General features: G+C 41.5%; 1 protein-coding gene across 6 annotated transcripts in view; it reads right to left on the bottom strand.

Annotated features, from left to right (window-relative positions):
- Positions 1-815: 815 nt before the first annotated feature.
- The window catches only part of LEF1 (lymphoid enhancer binding factor 1), a 71,115-nt gene continuing 56,141 nt past the window's right edge, over positions 816-15,789 (bottom strand). For 4 of the 6 annotated variants that reach the window (XM_066186253.1, XM_066186256.1, XM_066186254.1 and 1 more), the window contains 2 exons: positions 14,920-14,968; positions 816-1,939 (listed from right to left, as the gene is read on the bottom strand). In XM_066186253.1, coding sequence (XP_066042350.1) covers positions 1,860-1,939; positions 14,920-14,968 — 129 coding nt within the window. In that variant the 3' untranslated portion in view covers positions 816-1,859. Of the gene's footprint in view, positions 1,940-14,218; positions 14,260-14,919; positions 14,969-15,789 lie in introns of all 6 variants that reach the window. The other 2 variants (XM_066186255.1, XM_066186257.1) reach the window with 1 other exon arrangement.

Below are 15,789 nucleotides of genomic sequence, written 5' to 3'. Positions count from 1 at the left end.
AATTCAAAAGCTTCCTTAGGCAGTAACTGACCTATGTCATTTCTTGTAGCTTAAGCTTGACTCAGTCCAGTCTCATACCAAACAAAATTTGGGAGCTGGAATACAAAGAATGCTGATTCAATGTACAGTTCATATTTCTTTTCCACTCACAAATCAGTGGAGTAGTTTATCTATGGCTCCAGTATCTGGGGGTTTTTAAGTCCCTTAGTCCAAGTGAGGCAGCTGTGCTGCTTGCTATGCCAGGAACATCTCCTAGGCACCACTGGCAGTAGGCAGGCCATGCCAGCTCTGGATCTCTGACCATGAAACCAGACCTGGCACAGCTCATTCTGCAGCCAGCTTCAGTCCCTAGCTGTGGGATAATTTGTACAGCTACAAGAAATTTAACTGTAGCCCTCTGCCTCTTGTGTGGGGCATGGACTGCATCCAGAGAGAAGCAAATCCATATTCCTAATAATCATTAGGAATAAAACCACTGCTCCCTTCCCTTAGATTTTACTGGGAAAATGATGATGGAGGGATCCTTAGGACCTCCACTTAGGCCAAAGCTAACTGAGCAGCATTGAGCCTTCTCCATTCCTTATTCCTGGTATGGAACTGAGACTTCTGCTCACTTTTCAAAGAAAAAGTCTTTCCCCAAAATCACTTCAGGTGAGCAAACAGCCAAACAGACGCATTGCATTTCCTACAACAGAAGACTAAGCCAAAAGTTTTCAGCCTTACGCGTGATTGTACCTTCCTGGGCTTGCTTTTACCTTTGCGGGATTCTAGCAAAAAAAATTATCTTTTTTTTTAAAAGCCGATTTTAAAGACAGTTATCTTTAGTTTTATTACAAAGCTTTTATTAAAAAACAAATGCTCAGCACATTAACTCAAACTGGAATGACAAAAAAAAAATTGGTTGACAGTATTTTTGGCAAAGGCTGTGCCTTACTATTTTAAAAAATGGGTACATCAATGCTCATTTCAACAACTGGCATAAAATCCCACTAACAGGCTAACAAAAACAGATACAAATACAGAACAATTGAAGTAATAATTCAAGTGCTGGGCTTTTTACAAGGAGAAGGGGAATGGGTGAGAAGGAGAACTCACTGCAGTCAGATTTGCTGGATGTATTGCTTATGTTTACAGAGTAGATGATGCAAGACTAACATGTCTACTGACCAGCTGACTGTTGTTACATTTATTTAGTTCTATAGGACACTGTATTATATAGACTGAGAGGCCACTATTTGTTACAAATAGTTTAACAAAACAGCCACCTTTTTTCCATACAGATTTTTCCTCTGGCAGAAAAAAAAAAAAAAAAAGAAAAACTCCTTTTATTTAAAAAGTATTTCAGATTTCTGACACTTGTTTAAAAGCTCATACCTAGTAAAATATACACCGAAGAAATTACAAACTAAAAGTTAAAATATAAAAGCATTCAAGTTTCTTAGAAAAAGCTAAAACCAAAATTGATCCTGTCGCACCATTAAATAAAAACAAGGTTGAGCATGTCATCCTGGTCCAGGTAAATTCCATTCCTTGATGTGCTGTATGGGGCAGCTGTGGTCTACGGTATTCTGCTGGCTGAAGCAGGCAGAGACAGCCATGCTACTGTGTTTACTGACTCAATATGGACACAGATGAGACGGGGGCTTAAGAGTGCAAGGCAGAGGTGAAGACAAAAGCTGCTCTGCTGACCCAGGAGCTCATTTGCTCTATTTATATCAGGGCTGGACCTCGTGATAGTGAAGGATTTTGGCAGTGATTGTCTTTATGATTCAGTGTCTCTAGCAGTGACATCAGGGTGAATGACATCCTAGACAGACTCCTTGGGGGTGGTCTGTGTGGATGAAGGACACACCTAGGGTTTAACAAGCTTCCATCTCCAGAAGGGGTCCTGGTGTCGCCGCCTTTGCTTTGCAAGTTGAGAAAGCATTTCTTTTCCCACCTACAGGGAAGAGGGGGGGAAAGAGAGAGAGAGTGATAAAGACTATCTGAAGCCCTTAAAAAAAATTCTTCAAACAAGCTGGTGATGGGTCACTGTAATTCTTAAAACTGTATTAGTGGAATGTGCATTACAATGTCAAAGTTAAATGCAGAATTTGTTACTACTTGATTTTGCTTTATGTTTGCAACCATATTTATGGCAAGTACTTTGCATTGTCAAGAGATACTGACTAGAAAGGTGGGGTTTTGAACATCCAGCATATTACAGAAGTACTTCTCTTTTGTAGTAGATTTCATTTATCTACAACATTTGACCCAGATACCATTACAAAATTAGACGTCCTCAGGCTTTAGTACTGCAGTGCAGTGGTTGAGGTCAATTAAACCTCTATTTCAGAGCCTCAAGCTCTACTCCCTGCAGATATGAAAAAATGATGTCTTCTGCAAGCAGTTTGGCAGAGGAATGTGGTAGATGAGGTTTGTGTGAACACTGATTCTACCATCCATCCTCATGACCGGAGAGGATTTGTTCTGCTCTTCAGTGGGTAGGGAACATCTTCCAGCTGTGTAAGAACCATGGGCCTCCTCCCTAGCATTAAAATTCACTAGATCTTGGAAGGATTTATATTCTTAGAGCATGTGAAATGGCCCACAGTACAGGCCTAATAGGAATTGGTCATCGAGAGGAACAGTTTTTCCTCACTAGGTCTCTGGCTTACATCAGCTAATTTATGAAATTACCAATTCAACCATCACCCTTCTGATCCAGACAAGTGGGTTATAACAGCATCTCCACCCAAAACCTCTCTTAATGCGTCAGACATTTTTCCACACATCGATACATGCTCTCCAGTTACTGTTTGGGGATTATTGGTATCTCAGAAAAATCAACATTAACCTCTAGGTCTCCATGTACTACTCAATTGCCAAACAAGTAGAAGGTTCAATGAGCAAAGCTTTTGAGAGTGATCAAAATTAGCACAAGAATGCAGTTCAGTGGAGAAGGTAAACAAATTTTCACCAGAAGAAACACAAAATGCCTAGTCACATAAAGAAGATACACTGCCAGCACCTTGAGTCACACAAGGCAAGACAGAACAAGTTTATGAAGAAATGGTTTAAACCACAAGTAAAACTTCTTTTAGACTAATCATGATAGATAGACTGCTAAAGCCTGCAAGAGCCACAAGCTGAATTAGTCAGCAAATATTACATTACATTACATTTCAGCAGTATTTAAACCAGAGCCATTTATAACTGAGCGCACATCTCCCATCTGCTGCAGCTTCCGTGTAAACCATTACAACATATGAAGTGTTTCACTCATAGTGGCTGAGTAGCATGATAGCTCCTGAGTAAGGAGTTACAATGCTTCACGTAGTCCAGGGTAGAAAGCCTCTAAAACTGATTTTGTACCCTTTGATTTTAATAAGCATCAGTTGAGGGCCTAAAATCTTACTAAACAAGTTGACTCCTTATCAGAGGTCACTCACATGGCTATTGTTAGAGTGGAAAGGAAAGTTGAGGACACTTTAGTTTAGCTGCAGACTAAGGTAGGAATAACCAGCATGAATTTATGGCGAACTTCTCTGTTTAGATTTGATGCAGACTCCCCTGTCGCCCAAATATTGCCATCCCGGATACATAAGGAACAACTTACACCTGCTGCTGGTAGCCAAAAGAACATTTAAAGCCAGTGAGGCCTCTTAAACAGCACAGCTAGAAGTCCACTGGCAAACCAGCAGTTTCAACAGAGGTGGTCTGTATTGACTAATTCAGTTCCTATTTCCTTATAAAACCAGCCCATGTCCCAACTAAAAAAAGCCTCCTGAGCTTCCTGCCTTTTTTTTTTTTTATTTTTTATAAAGTAACGCAGTGCTCCGTAACACGTGCGGATCAAAGAACTATGAAGGGCTCTACCTTTCCAAGGAGCACGAAAGAGAAGCCAAGCAAACAGCAGAGAAACACTGGGGAGAGCACCCTGCAGCTTTATATTTATTTTGTGCCTTTTCATCCCAGATTTTCAAAGGTTTGGTCCAGGTTGCTCTTCCTGGGAAGGTTTTCCTCTCAGTCTTACATGAAAACATTCAGCTTCCTGTTGAGGAATGGCCTTGAGGCGCCAGGCCAGTAGTTCACAGCAGTCTGATACAAGCGCTGTGATTCAGAGCTACTCCCCATTAGCAGCCAGGAATGTCTACTTCACTGAAGGAAATGAAATGCTCTTCTGTTGAGATGGTTCCCTGCCTCCTCCCCCCTTCCCTTACCAGCAAGCTGTCTTTGAAGTCAGGAGGTTAAAATAACGACCGTGGCCTTGCTCTGGCCCTCAGCTTTTCCCAACAGTGGCCATTGCTTCTTTCTCAATCCAGAGGCACCGTTTGCAGCGCCTGCCTCCTTTCCATAGCTCCTAACTATGCCCAGTTCCTCTAGAGACACTACAGACACCACAGTGATTCTGGATGGGGACAGGCACAGGGAAGCCCCACATATTTTTATTTCCAAGCAGTACAGCAAATTACACAGTAGCTATCCTGAAAAGAGCATCTAGAACCCAGCCTTTCCCCTGCTGCACATTAAGGCTAAACGCTGGAAATTGCTTCTACTGCTGATAAACCAAATAATACCTAAAAAATACGAGTGATGATGGTGTCGCATTACAGATATAAAACAGGTCAAATCAGGATTCTTTTCAAGAAACCACAGGCATGTGCTAAGGAGACTGAAGACTTCCCACATCTAAGGCTTCACTGGGGGGCTGCAGCTGAAGTCTCGCCAGGCGAGGCATGCCCTAGCAAAGCCCAATCCACAAGTGAAGTCGGCACAAATCAAAGACTGCAATTACAGCTCCCTGGCTGTGGTTAGGCTTCAAAGAAAGTGCTGCAAGTCACATTTTACATATGTGAAGTCTTGAGCCTGAGCCACAATAGGAGGCACTGTCTGTGCCATTTGCAGTGTACATCTGACTGCAGGAGGAAAGGGGAAAAAGAAACAGACATGAGATTCAAGAATAAGGCAGTGCCTAAAGAAAAGCCTTGCTACTGAAGTGAAAAAACTATAATCTAGGAATTGCTACAGTAAAACTAAAGTCTCCTAAGCCTGGGCTCAGTGGCTGAGGGGATCACAAGGGGATCTGAAGTCCTCCCAGTGCTTCAGAATGAGATGGATTGCTGGGTGGGTCCACAAAGGTCTTGCTCTCCTGTGGTCTTTTTACTTTTCTAGAACGAGGGAGAGAATTATGCGGCTTCATCCACGTCATGCTAATCAGAAAAGGTTATTGAAGAAAGTCAAGAGTGTCCAGGTCAGTACAGGAATAAGCATGGTAAAAGAAATACCTAACCCTTCACAGAGGGCAAGCGATATTAAACATTTTAAATGAAGTACTTTTTTTCTACACTTTTCCCTATCACGTTGTTTGGATACAGTTCTAAGGAGAGACAAGACTACATATAACAGGCAGTTACGTGTATTTTTTTAAAAAAAGAGAAAAGTTTGTCTCCAAACCTGTCTGTTAATCTGGTACTTCAACCAACCAGGCAAATTCAGGGACCCAAAAGCCAAAATGGTAATTTTCTTTCTAGGTCCAAAATGAACATGTTTGACTTACTGCCAGCCATGGTTTATTCAATACTCCAGAAAGCCGGCTATGCAAAACCAGGTCATTATTTATCAGGGTGGTTCATGCTGTTTGTGAAATCCCTCTGTATTTTCTTTAATACCAGAGCTAGAGCGGGTTTCAGGCACAAGCAGATAGATACCGGCATTGCAGTCTGCTTCTCTTCCTGCCCAGCTGTGCCATGGTTTGTGGGTTTAGCCCAAACCAGATCCTTGAGATGTTCAGGGCAAACACAAACAAACACTCCACAACCCTTGTTGTTTCTAAGCTAAAAAATCACCTCCCAACAAAACCCCAGTCATTTTAGTAATCCAATTTGCTGCAGGGTCCCACAAGCTGTTACAAAACATGGATGGAGAGACCTACGGGAGACAGGAAAAAGCCCTCTGCAAGAGCTGGATACCAGCAGGCAGCAGAGGAAACTTTTTAAGCTGCCTTTGTATCCAAAGAATGACATAAAATTGAACCCTAAAACTTAACAGATGCTGCCATGTTCAAACTGTTAGTATGAAATTTTTCTTGGTCTGTCCAACCCCTCCATCCCCCTTGCTACTTTTAACCTTGGTCCATTGCTGGTAACTGAATGGAGGTTCCAACAGCAAATTATTCACTGCTGTTTTAAATGCCCTGAATTAACTGCCCCTGAAAATACCTCTTCATTAACTACAAGTGGAGCCTGGAGTCCTAAGTTCTGTCCTCATAGTTTGACCTCAGGTAGATGCATTAAGTGAGCAACAGGAATATTCCTCCCCCAGCCTTCCCAAGCCAGAGACCTCTTCCAGAGCAGATTAGTTTCAACATGGAAAACACCCAGGTATTTTAGGGTTCCCATTTTGCACAGCTGACGGCAATGATGCCAAGCAGGTGTGGCTCTTATCAAAGGCCCCCAGTGTAGGCAGCACAAAACTACAAGCTCTATCAGTGAGCTAGAATCTTTAAAATTATCTTACTGGAAGACACAAGACATGTTTTTCCTGTTAGGGGTGGGAGGCTCCATATTGATAATAAAAACCAGATTGCCTCTAGACAGCTGTCTCTAGCAGCTTCTTAAAGAGGAACAGTATACTTAAGGTGAGGAAGAAGAAACAGGCTTGTCTCCTTTCTGTATCTTTATGGCATATAATAAATATTCGGAAGACTTTTTAAAACTATTTGTTTTCTAGACTGAGAGCTAGGGGCACTGAAATTGCTACTTCAGTTTTCACCTGCTGTAGCAGAGAAGAACATGAGGTATTGGTAAAGCAATAACAGAAAATTCTTTCAGAAGAAAGAACTAACACAGGTACCATTTCCTTTTTAGATAATTTTTTTTCTGCCACAATTAAACATAGGTTAGAATTTACACTATTTTGAAAGACAATCTCAACAGTTATGTCTTCTGATACATGGAATAATATAAATAGTTGCTTTCATGAAACCAAAGGCAAGTCAGATGTAACCTGAACATCTTCCTGAGCTTCCACTAACTCTTCTACACACAGGCATCCATAGAGCAACACTACAAGCATAAGACAACAGTTCACAGAAACCACTACAGAATTTAAACATACCAACATCACTTTGATGCAATTAACTCATCATAAAATTTCTACTGGTCCAAAATACACAACAGGAAGCCTGTGTACCTCAGAAGACACATATGTGAAGAAAATCAACTATTCATCAAAATGTAGTCCCACCTAACTTGTGCATTTGCCTTTAAACCATAGAAACCAATTCTATGTAGTTATTTTGGCAATAATGTTTTACCACGTGCAATATCAGGTATCCCTGAGATGAAGGATAGATAGAAGGCTCTCATAACTCGAGTTTAACTCTGATACAACTTAATATTAATGAGGGAACACATATCCTGTAACTTTAGCAAGGAGGAGGTAACTTCAGAAATTATGTCTCTCTGCTCACTTAAGCCTACTTAATTCTCTTCAACCCCTGATCTTACTGATGCCTGTGGCAAGGACACTAATTCCGAGATGGTCACTGGTACCATTTTCCTCAGTTGCTTCTAACCCTGCTCACACACTACACCCCTGTGCCAATGATGCTTTCACTGCACAAATGTTTCCAACATTTGCTCCTACCACTGGAAGGAGGAGCTGAAAGCTCACGTCCTGAAAGCTCTCGCTAAAGCCCATTATGTCTCACTGCTTTGCCAGGCTCATGATTTATTGGCCAGTGGTGCTACAGCTAGCTGTGCTAGGAGCTTCCTTTATTTGTATGGCTTTCCAATCTGCAAGCTTTCAAAACTGTCTATATGGTACAGTCTTAACAAAAAGGAAAAGGGTCAGAAATTTAACAGATGATATGCATAAAAAATTCTTAAAGTAGAGGATTAGTGAACTGACTGGTATGAGAAGGTTCGCTCTATTAGCAGTGACTTTTGCAGCATCATGGTTAAGGCTCTTTGGTTTTGTTCTGTTTTCTTGGGTAGTTTTGTCTTCAGGATGGCTAGGTTTGCATTCATGTATATGAGAAGACCTCTTTAATCATAATCTCTAAAATCAGAGGCAAATAGATGGAAAACTCTGCTAGGGTATGTGATGGTTTGCTAAGCTTTCATAAAATTGCATTTGAATACAATTCTGTTGAAACTAGAAGACAGATTTCACCTAAGCTTAGTCTCCAGAAACAAATGGGAAAGACTTTGACAGTGTCATAAAAACTTGCTTTCTAGCTGTTCAGGAACACAGTATCAAAACCTCATTTTTTAAATTTTCACGTAAATACACTAAAAAAAGTGAAACTGTAATGCAGACCTGAGAAAAACACTGAAATTCTGAAGTTTTCTTCCAACTGGAAATGAAGTGACATTTCAAAACCTTACATCTTATTTATGAAACAGTTTGTTTCTACAGAGTTTTTCTCATGACCTTAGACTTCTCAATCTGGTGGTGAGTTTACTAAGTCCACCGTTTTTATCCAGAGAAGAATGGTGCACCAGCAGTCAACTCCCTGTCCCCACCCTATCCCACAGGAAGAGTTAGAACAATAGTTGTCCCACTGCTCTCCTTCATTTTAGCCCAAGCTGCCTACTGCTAACACCTCAGAAGTGAAACAATAAGGGGTTTTTTAATCACTTGTAAATATGCTTAAGTTCAAACTTCATTAAGCATCTCTAATTTCACAGTAGGTTCTGCAGCTTGAGTGTCTCCAACAAAACAAACACATACATTCACCTCCTGAATTACCTATTTTTTTCCTATTTGCTAGTGTCAATTTAAAATATGAAACTGTGAAGATCAGCTTTATAACTGACCATGCTGCACTTATTTTGCAAAAATCCTTAACATTTTTCTTATTTCTCTAATCCCATATCTGTGCTGGTTGTCCAGTTGAAAGTGTTCGGCTGTTCTTTAATTTGGAAAACCTCTGCTTTGCTACCACCCTCACTTACCCTCCCCACAGGCTGTGATTGCAGTGAAAATCCATCCATCCATCCATCCATCCATCCATCCATCCATCCATCCATCCATCCATCCATCCATCCTTCCTTCCTTCCCTTTCCTTCCTTCCCTCCCTCCCTCCCTCCCTCCCGGGACCTCCACCAGGACACTAAAGGGAAGCAGGGACCTGGGTCTGCCGTGCTGCACCTCTCCCAGCAGGTGTCAGTGCCTCTCTGTACCTGCCACCTGCAATGGGGCCGTGGCTTCTCTTGGGGTTTGCTTTTCTGACCTTTTCTTTGATGTCAGAGAGCCTGAAAGAGAGTAGGGCTTCTGTCTTTCACACCAGCAAGATCAGTGTCAGGTCAGAATTCAGTTGCACGAGGGGACACACAAGGAGGGACAGAATGCCATCTAGAGGGATGTGGCCAGGCTTGAGAGGTTTGGCCTGTGCAAACTGATGAAGTTGACAAGTGCCAGGTCCAGTAACTGCATCAGGGCAATCCCAAGCACAAATACAGGCTGGGTGGAGATTGGACTGAGAGCAGCCCTGTGGAGAAAGACACTGTGGTGTTGGTGGAAGAGACCCAGCCATGTGCACTCCCAGCCCAGAAAGTCAGTTGTATCCTAGACTGTATCCAAAGCACTGTGGCCATCAGGGCAAGGGAGAGGATTCTGCCCCTCTGCTCTGCTCTGGTGAGACTCCACTTGAAGTGCTCCAGCTCTGGGGTCCTCAACAGTAAAGGCACATGTGTGACTGATCCCAAAGGAGGCCACAAAGATGCTCAGAGGGCTGGAGCAGCTCTTCTCTGCAGACAGGCTGAGAGAATTGGGCTTGTTCAGCCTGGAGAAAGTTCCAGTGAGACCTTACAACAGTCTTCCAGTTCCTAAAGGGAGCCTACAGAAAAGCTGGAGAGGGATTTCTTATGTAGTGATAGGACAAGGGGAAATAGCTTTAAACTGACAGAGGATAGGTTTAGATCAGATATTAGGAAAAAAATTCTTTAATGTGAGGGTGGTGAAGCCCAGAGAAATTGCCCCATCTCTGGATGTGTTCAAGGCCAGATTTGATGAGACTTTGAGTAACCTCGTCTAGTGAAATGTGTTCCTAGCCATGGTGAGGGGGCATTGGAACTAGATACCTTTAAAATCCATTTCAATCCAAGCCATGAATTTGTCTGAGGACTATACTCATTTTCTATGCAGGACTATACTCGTCTTCTATGAAATTTTATGCCTATCTGAAATAATACAAATATTTCAATCCAGAAAATTTTCTTCTGCTCATTCTGTCCCTCTTGCCTGTGCTCAAGGCCACTATTCATGGGCAAAACAGGGAATAGGGAAATACGGGTGACACAGGAAACAATTTTTAAGGTAAATCAGGACAAATCTCTGCACCACTATCACCACACACATTCTCACAGAGACTAACTTCTATGCAAGTCTCTGTTTAAAGCTTCTGAGCAGCCAAGAGCTATGGGAAGGGGTGGAGCATTTGTTTCAATTTGAACTAATCCAGCAGCAATTTCAAGAGCATTGGACAAGCCAGGTTTGAAAACTTGCCTGAGAAAGGAAGGTACCACATCCTCTTTGCATCTTTCTCAGATGCTGGCTAGAAACCCATGGTGAACCATGACCACAGTCATCAGATGCTTCTTCTCCACAGTATTCTGGCTGTGGACTCTTCCACTTTATAGTCTGCTTCCACAGCCTTACTCCATTTTATTTTAAAGTAATAGGGAAAACATAGCCCAGTCATAAATTACTGCCCAAAAATGACTTCTATGCTGAAATTTGGCTCAAATTTCCATGTAGGAAGTTTGAATTGTTAAGATACTTCATTGTTCAAAGTTAAATGGTCTTAATCTGACCCTTTTAAGTACTTGTGATTGCAAAGTCAAGTTTTCTTGGTTTTGAAGGCTTTGCTAAGGTAGATACTAATTGTCATGGAATTTTGCAAGCCACAAATATACTTCTCACAGGTTTTCAGATGTCTATTAAGCTTCTCTATCACTCTTTTTAGCCCTTGAAGATTTGCCAAAACACAATGTTAAATTATGTCGTTTCCCAATTGCATCCTGCCATATGTTGGATGATGTACCTTTTAGAGTTCTGTACAGAGCAAGTCATAAGAAGTTAAGTATTTCCATGCTGCAGAACAATGAAGAATATTTGTTAACACCCTTCTATTTCCTTGCTGATTTCAAAATACTCATGAGATGCTAAAAATCACCTTTTTCTTTTTCCTTCCAGAAGTCAGACTGGATAGAAAATTAGAAATCTCCACTTGCAAGACAATTGCTCCTATTTACAAATCCCCCTAGAAGGTTGTGCTTAAAGTAGAAAACCACCTTTCAGAAAGGTACTCAACAGGTGATCTCTACATTGTCCTTAATCTCAGCTTTCCTCATTTTCTCTTCCCTCCCTGGCCTCGCCTCAATTTATTTTTAGCGTTACCAGGTCTAATTCCACTCTTGGTTGGTTTCGAAAGAAGAGAATAAATAAGAGTTATTTCTTCAATAAATCAGTTATTTCAAACAGTGTGTTGGGCCATGTCAACTGCAAACAAAATCCTCCTTGGGACAGTTCTGCAACACTTGAAGGACATGCTTTGGAGTGACCCAGGACAATATAGCAAAGACTGGTGCAAAGGGTCACAGTATTCCTAGAGTGTTTTGAAGTATTTTACAAATTGGCCATTCAGCAGGTTGGATATCACAGAACTCAGTTAAATCCTAAGCAGTGAAGCCATAAGATGACTGCTGCTGTGTACAACACTTGGAAAAGGGGCAACTTAATTCTACCGCCTTGGCTTTACCACTCTAATTATGCTCAAGTCAAATGGCAGGACTGGAGGTCCACCTTAAAAATCAGTTACTTGCTGAATGTTCATGGACAAAAAAAACCCAAGAAAAACCCCACACCCAGAAATTTCACAGTATCTTAAATCATGTCTGTTTGCATGTCTCTTCCGTTACTTTCCTCTGAACATCCCACCACACAACCCTCCCACCATTTCATCCTTCTCACTTACATCACCGTAATTACAGCCCTGGCTGATCTCCTTTGTGCTGATCTTAAGATTCTTTCTTTGGTCTTGCCACCTACTCATTTCTGATTCTTCTCAGATAACAGAACGCTTGTCTCCTTCCCAGACCTCCCACCCTCCTTCTCCCTCTTCCTTATACCATCCGTGCGAGTAAGAAAGCTATTCCCAAACTTATTATCTCCATCCAGTAAAGACTACAACAGCTCTGCTGTGGGCCTGGTAAGATATTATGCTTGTGGGCAAAACATTCTTTGGATTAGGCTTGCAGAGGGCAAGAGTCTTAACCTTCAGAAGTTTACTTTGAAGTCTGGCTGAATCAGGTTCCCTAAACTGTTCTGTGCATCTGCTTCCAGCAAGAGCACATCTGTACATCTCCAGTGCAGATCACTCACTCAGCATGAAACACTTAGCGAGGCTGCCTGCACGTGCATATATGGAGTCAACAGCGCACTTTCCCTTCCCTGAAGAACATACTACTCTTCTCAGACCCTGCGTTACAAATTGCCTGAAGACAGAGAGACAGGTATTGCCAACAGTTTCCACACTGTTACAAAGCCTTGGAGGACATAGGAAGGCAGGAGTGTAAAGGTCAGAGAGAGAGAAAACCCCCACACTCAGAACATTCAACCTCCAATACCAAAAATGCAGAGAAACTCCAACAAAAGTAGTTCAGTATAGGCAAGACTGTAAGGCATCCAAGGGACCAAATATTCCCTGTTTTTTAGCTATCACTTAAACCTCAGTTGTATTTCAATCCCAATCAAGTGCTCTGCATCAGTTCAGATAAAATTATGGGTATTTTGCCTACTGGTACTGTGTTAAGATCAAAGTGAAAAGTATTCGCAACAGTTGTGGACCTGGGCAACTTATCTGAAATATCAATTATAAAACTCAAGGTTAAAGGACTTTCTTTTCAGTAGGTATAATGCTCTAAGTAATGATATTTTACAGCTACATTTGTTGTATAGGCTACAGAACCCAACACTGCAATCCACATCTCAATCAGCATGACTCAGGCACATTGCAAAGGGCAAGGTTGCCTGCTTGCCTGAAAAACTTCTGCTTATTAGGAAGAAAAAAAGAGCAAACATTTTGCCTTTTCACTTTACTTCAGCTTTAAAAATACTCAACAAACAAACCACCAAAGTCTTGTCTTAACCGAGTTTAGACTAACCAGCATAATGGCATAACTTCAGAAGAGGCCTGAATCATGCTGTCTGCTGACTGACACACTACACACAGGAAATTGAAGTTGGCTTTCTCAGGCTGAAAGTCCAAGCAGAGCAGAGGGCCAACAGCAGCCTGCTTTGCTGACTACTCTTAAGTACCACAGGGAGCCTGTGGCCAAACAAGGCAGTGGAAGAAAGGACAGAGCCCATTTCTGATACAGTGTGTAGGTGATTTTGCAAAGTCGTAATTTTTTCTGCATGATTCCTGGAATTCTTGGGGATCTCCCAAGTGCAGTCTGGGTTAATTAGACAGTTTAGAAGCAACTGTTATTTCAAATTAATGCCATTTCTACTAGAAAACACATCAGACTGAGAGAAGGAGAAGGACCAGTCTTCCAACACAGACACTGAGAAATTAGAATCTCACTGTGGTACTGTGTGCACTCACAAGCTGAGTAGATGGTGTTATTGCACATGTGTAATCACCAGTCATTCCACACTCAGTGCAGGTAATATGATATAAAGAAAGGAAACACATGCTGGAAATACAACAACCACAAAAATCCCCAACCTGCACCACACATGAAATACCACTGTATAGCTGTGGGAAAAATTCTTGAAATAACTGAAATATCATCCCATTTTCTTAGCAGGTGTTTTGTTAGTATACAGGTGAATAAATTGTTTTTAAAAGGTGTACCCAGCCAGCCAGAATCTTGCTGATGTCAGCACGTAAAATGTGCTCCAAAGTCAGCGTCTACCCTGCTCTTATAAGCTGTGACAGTCTGGGAGGGCTTGTACCACTTAATAAACCCATCCTTGGTTCACAGGCAGACTTGCAGTGAGTCAGTGAGGTGTGGTCAGTTTGAAAATATTATGGTTAAGCAGTGAAATGGTGAACACCTAACAGATAGCCGGTATAAAAACCATCAGTACTCAAAGTAGCATTAGCTTTGGGATATGGTAGTTCTGCAATTTTTGCTAAATTCATGTTATTGCATAAAATTTATAAGAAGGCTTATTTTACAATTCAGTTTTATCAGCAGGAAAGCTTTAGAGATGTTCTTACCATGCTTCAGATGTAGGCAGCTGTCATTCTGGGGCCTGTACCTGTAGAAGATTGTTTTCCTTTAACAAATTTCTGTTACAGAGTTTTTGCACATTCCAAGTTTTGTTTGCTACAGTGTTACATGGAATTTTTTTTGTGTGTGTTTTTTGGTTTTGTTCTTTGGGTTTTTTTATGGTTCTTATACCAGCCATTTTTTGTTGGGGAAAACAGGGTGTTTCTTTGTATCTGTTTTAAAGGCAAAGAGAAGACCTCACTGATGCTTTTAGCCAACCTACTAGGCAGCTGTTAGTGTACAAAGAAATGTAAAACACAGTGAGAAAAAATACAGTTACTACAAAAGGTCTGTGTAAAGTTTCCAGCATCCAAAAATACCACACAGTATTTGAGACAGTTAATCTAAAGATTATACAACACTGATTGAGGAGAAAAGCAAAGGTAGAACAGGACAGTGATTGCAGCAATGCGTAAGTTCAGCCAAAGATGTTGATGCCGTCAGGACTGCTGCTCAGAAAGGTGTAAGGGAAAGGAGGCACAGGTTGTGTGCATGTTCACAAGCTTACATTCCAAGTGAAATATCTTAAAATGTCCATCAGAAGCAAGTGTTAGATAAAAGCTTGTAAAAATTATATAGCGCAAGAAGATATTCTGGTTTCTAGAATATACCTGAAGTAAATGGTAAGTAAGAGGTGGTCATGGCCTACCTGATGCTGATTCCTGCAACTTTTCTCTCTTCCTCTTCTTTTTCTTCCCCTGAAAAATAGGAAATGTTATCATACCATTACATGAACAGAACATTTTTGTAGTCACTTACCCCATAGCAAAAGTCATCTGGACACTGAAAGTGTTAGGAAAAAACCCAATTATTTTCAGGGTAGCTTTTCTATCCCACTTTTAACTAGTTCAATGATTTGCTCTGAGCATCTATGGAGAAATATGCACATCAGCAATACAGATATTTATATCCACATGGAATTACAATTTCTGGCAGTTTTTCAACTAACACTGGCAGCCACAAGCACCCAAAAGACTTCTCACGCTCAATAATCTGATGACACGTATGTTGATATCATAATTTATGGCTCTTACAAGAACGCTTCACACATTCAGATACTTACGCTGTCATACATGGTAGGAGCAGACAGGGTGTTGAAAGTACCTAGGACAACCATGACTTGTCCCCAAGGTGCAAACCAGCCAGCTAAAACTATTCTGATAATGCTCATACCTGAACAAAAGCCAAGTCTGGTGTGGCTGTGCCCGACACTCTGCAATAACCAAACAGCAGAGACTGTACAGCAGAGCACCCTTAACAAGGCTGAAGTGCAGAGCACAAATGAATGCCTGGCAGCTGCCTTTCTGAGAGACCACACTGGCCACAGTGTGCCAACCTACACACTCAGCCTTCTCCTGCAGCCCCATCTGTGGCAATGGTCACAGTTCCTGCTTCACACAGTCTGTCAGGAAACAAAAGGCCATCTTAGATCCACAATTTTAAACCTCAGTCATCTTGCATAACCCTAACCACCGATATTCCTCCATATGTCTTGTCTTTATTGCTCTGTACAGTCAGT

This window comes from Chamaea fasciata, unplaced genomic scaffold, assembly GCF_029207755.1.
Source record: "Chamaea fasciata isolate MVZ Bird 193981 ecotype frontalis unplaced genomic scaffold, bChaFas1.0.hap1 SCAF_6, whole genome shotgun sequence".
Taxonomy (NCBI): domain Eukaryota; kingdom Metazoa; phylum Chordata; class Aves; order Passeriformes; family Sylviidae; genus Chamaea; species Chamaea fasciata.
The sequence above is the reverse complement of the archived record's forward strand: the minus strand, read 5'-3'. Positions and strand labels throughout refer to the sequence as shown.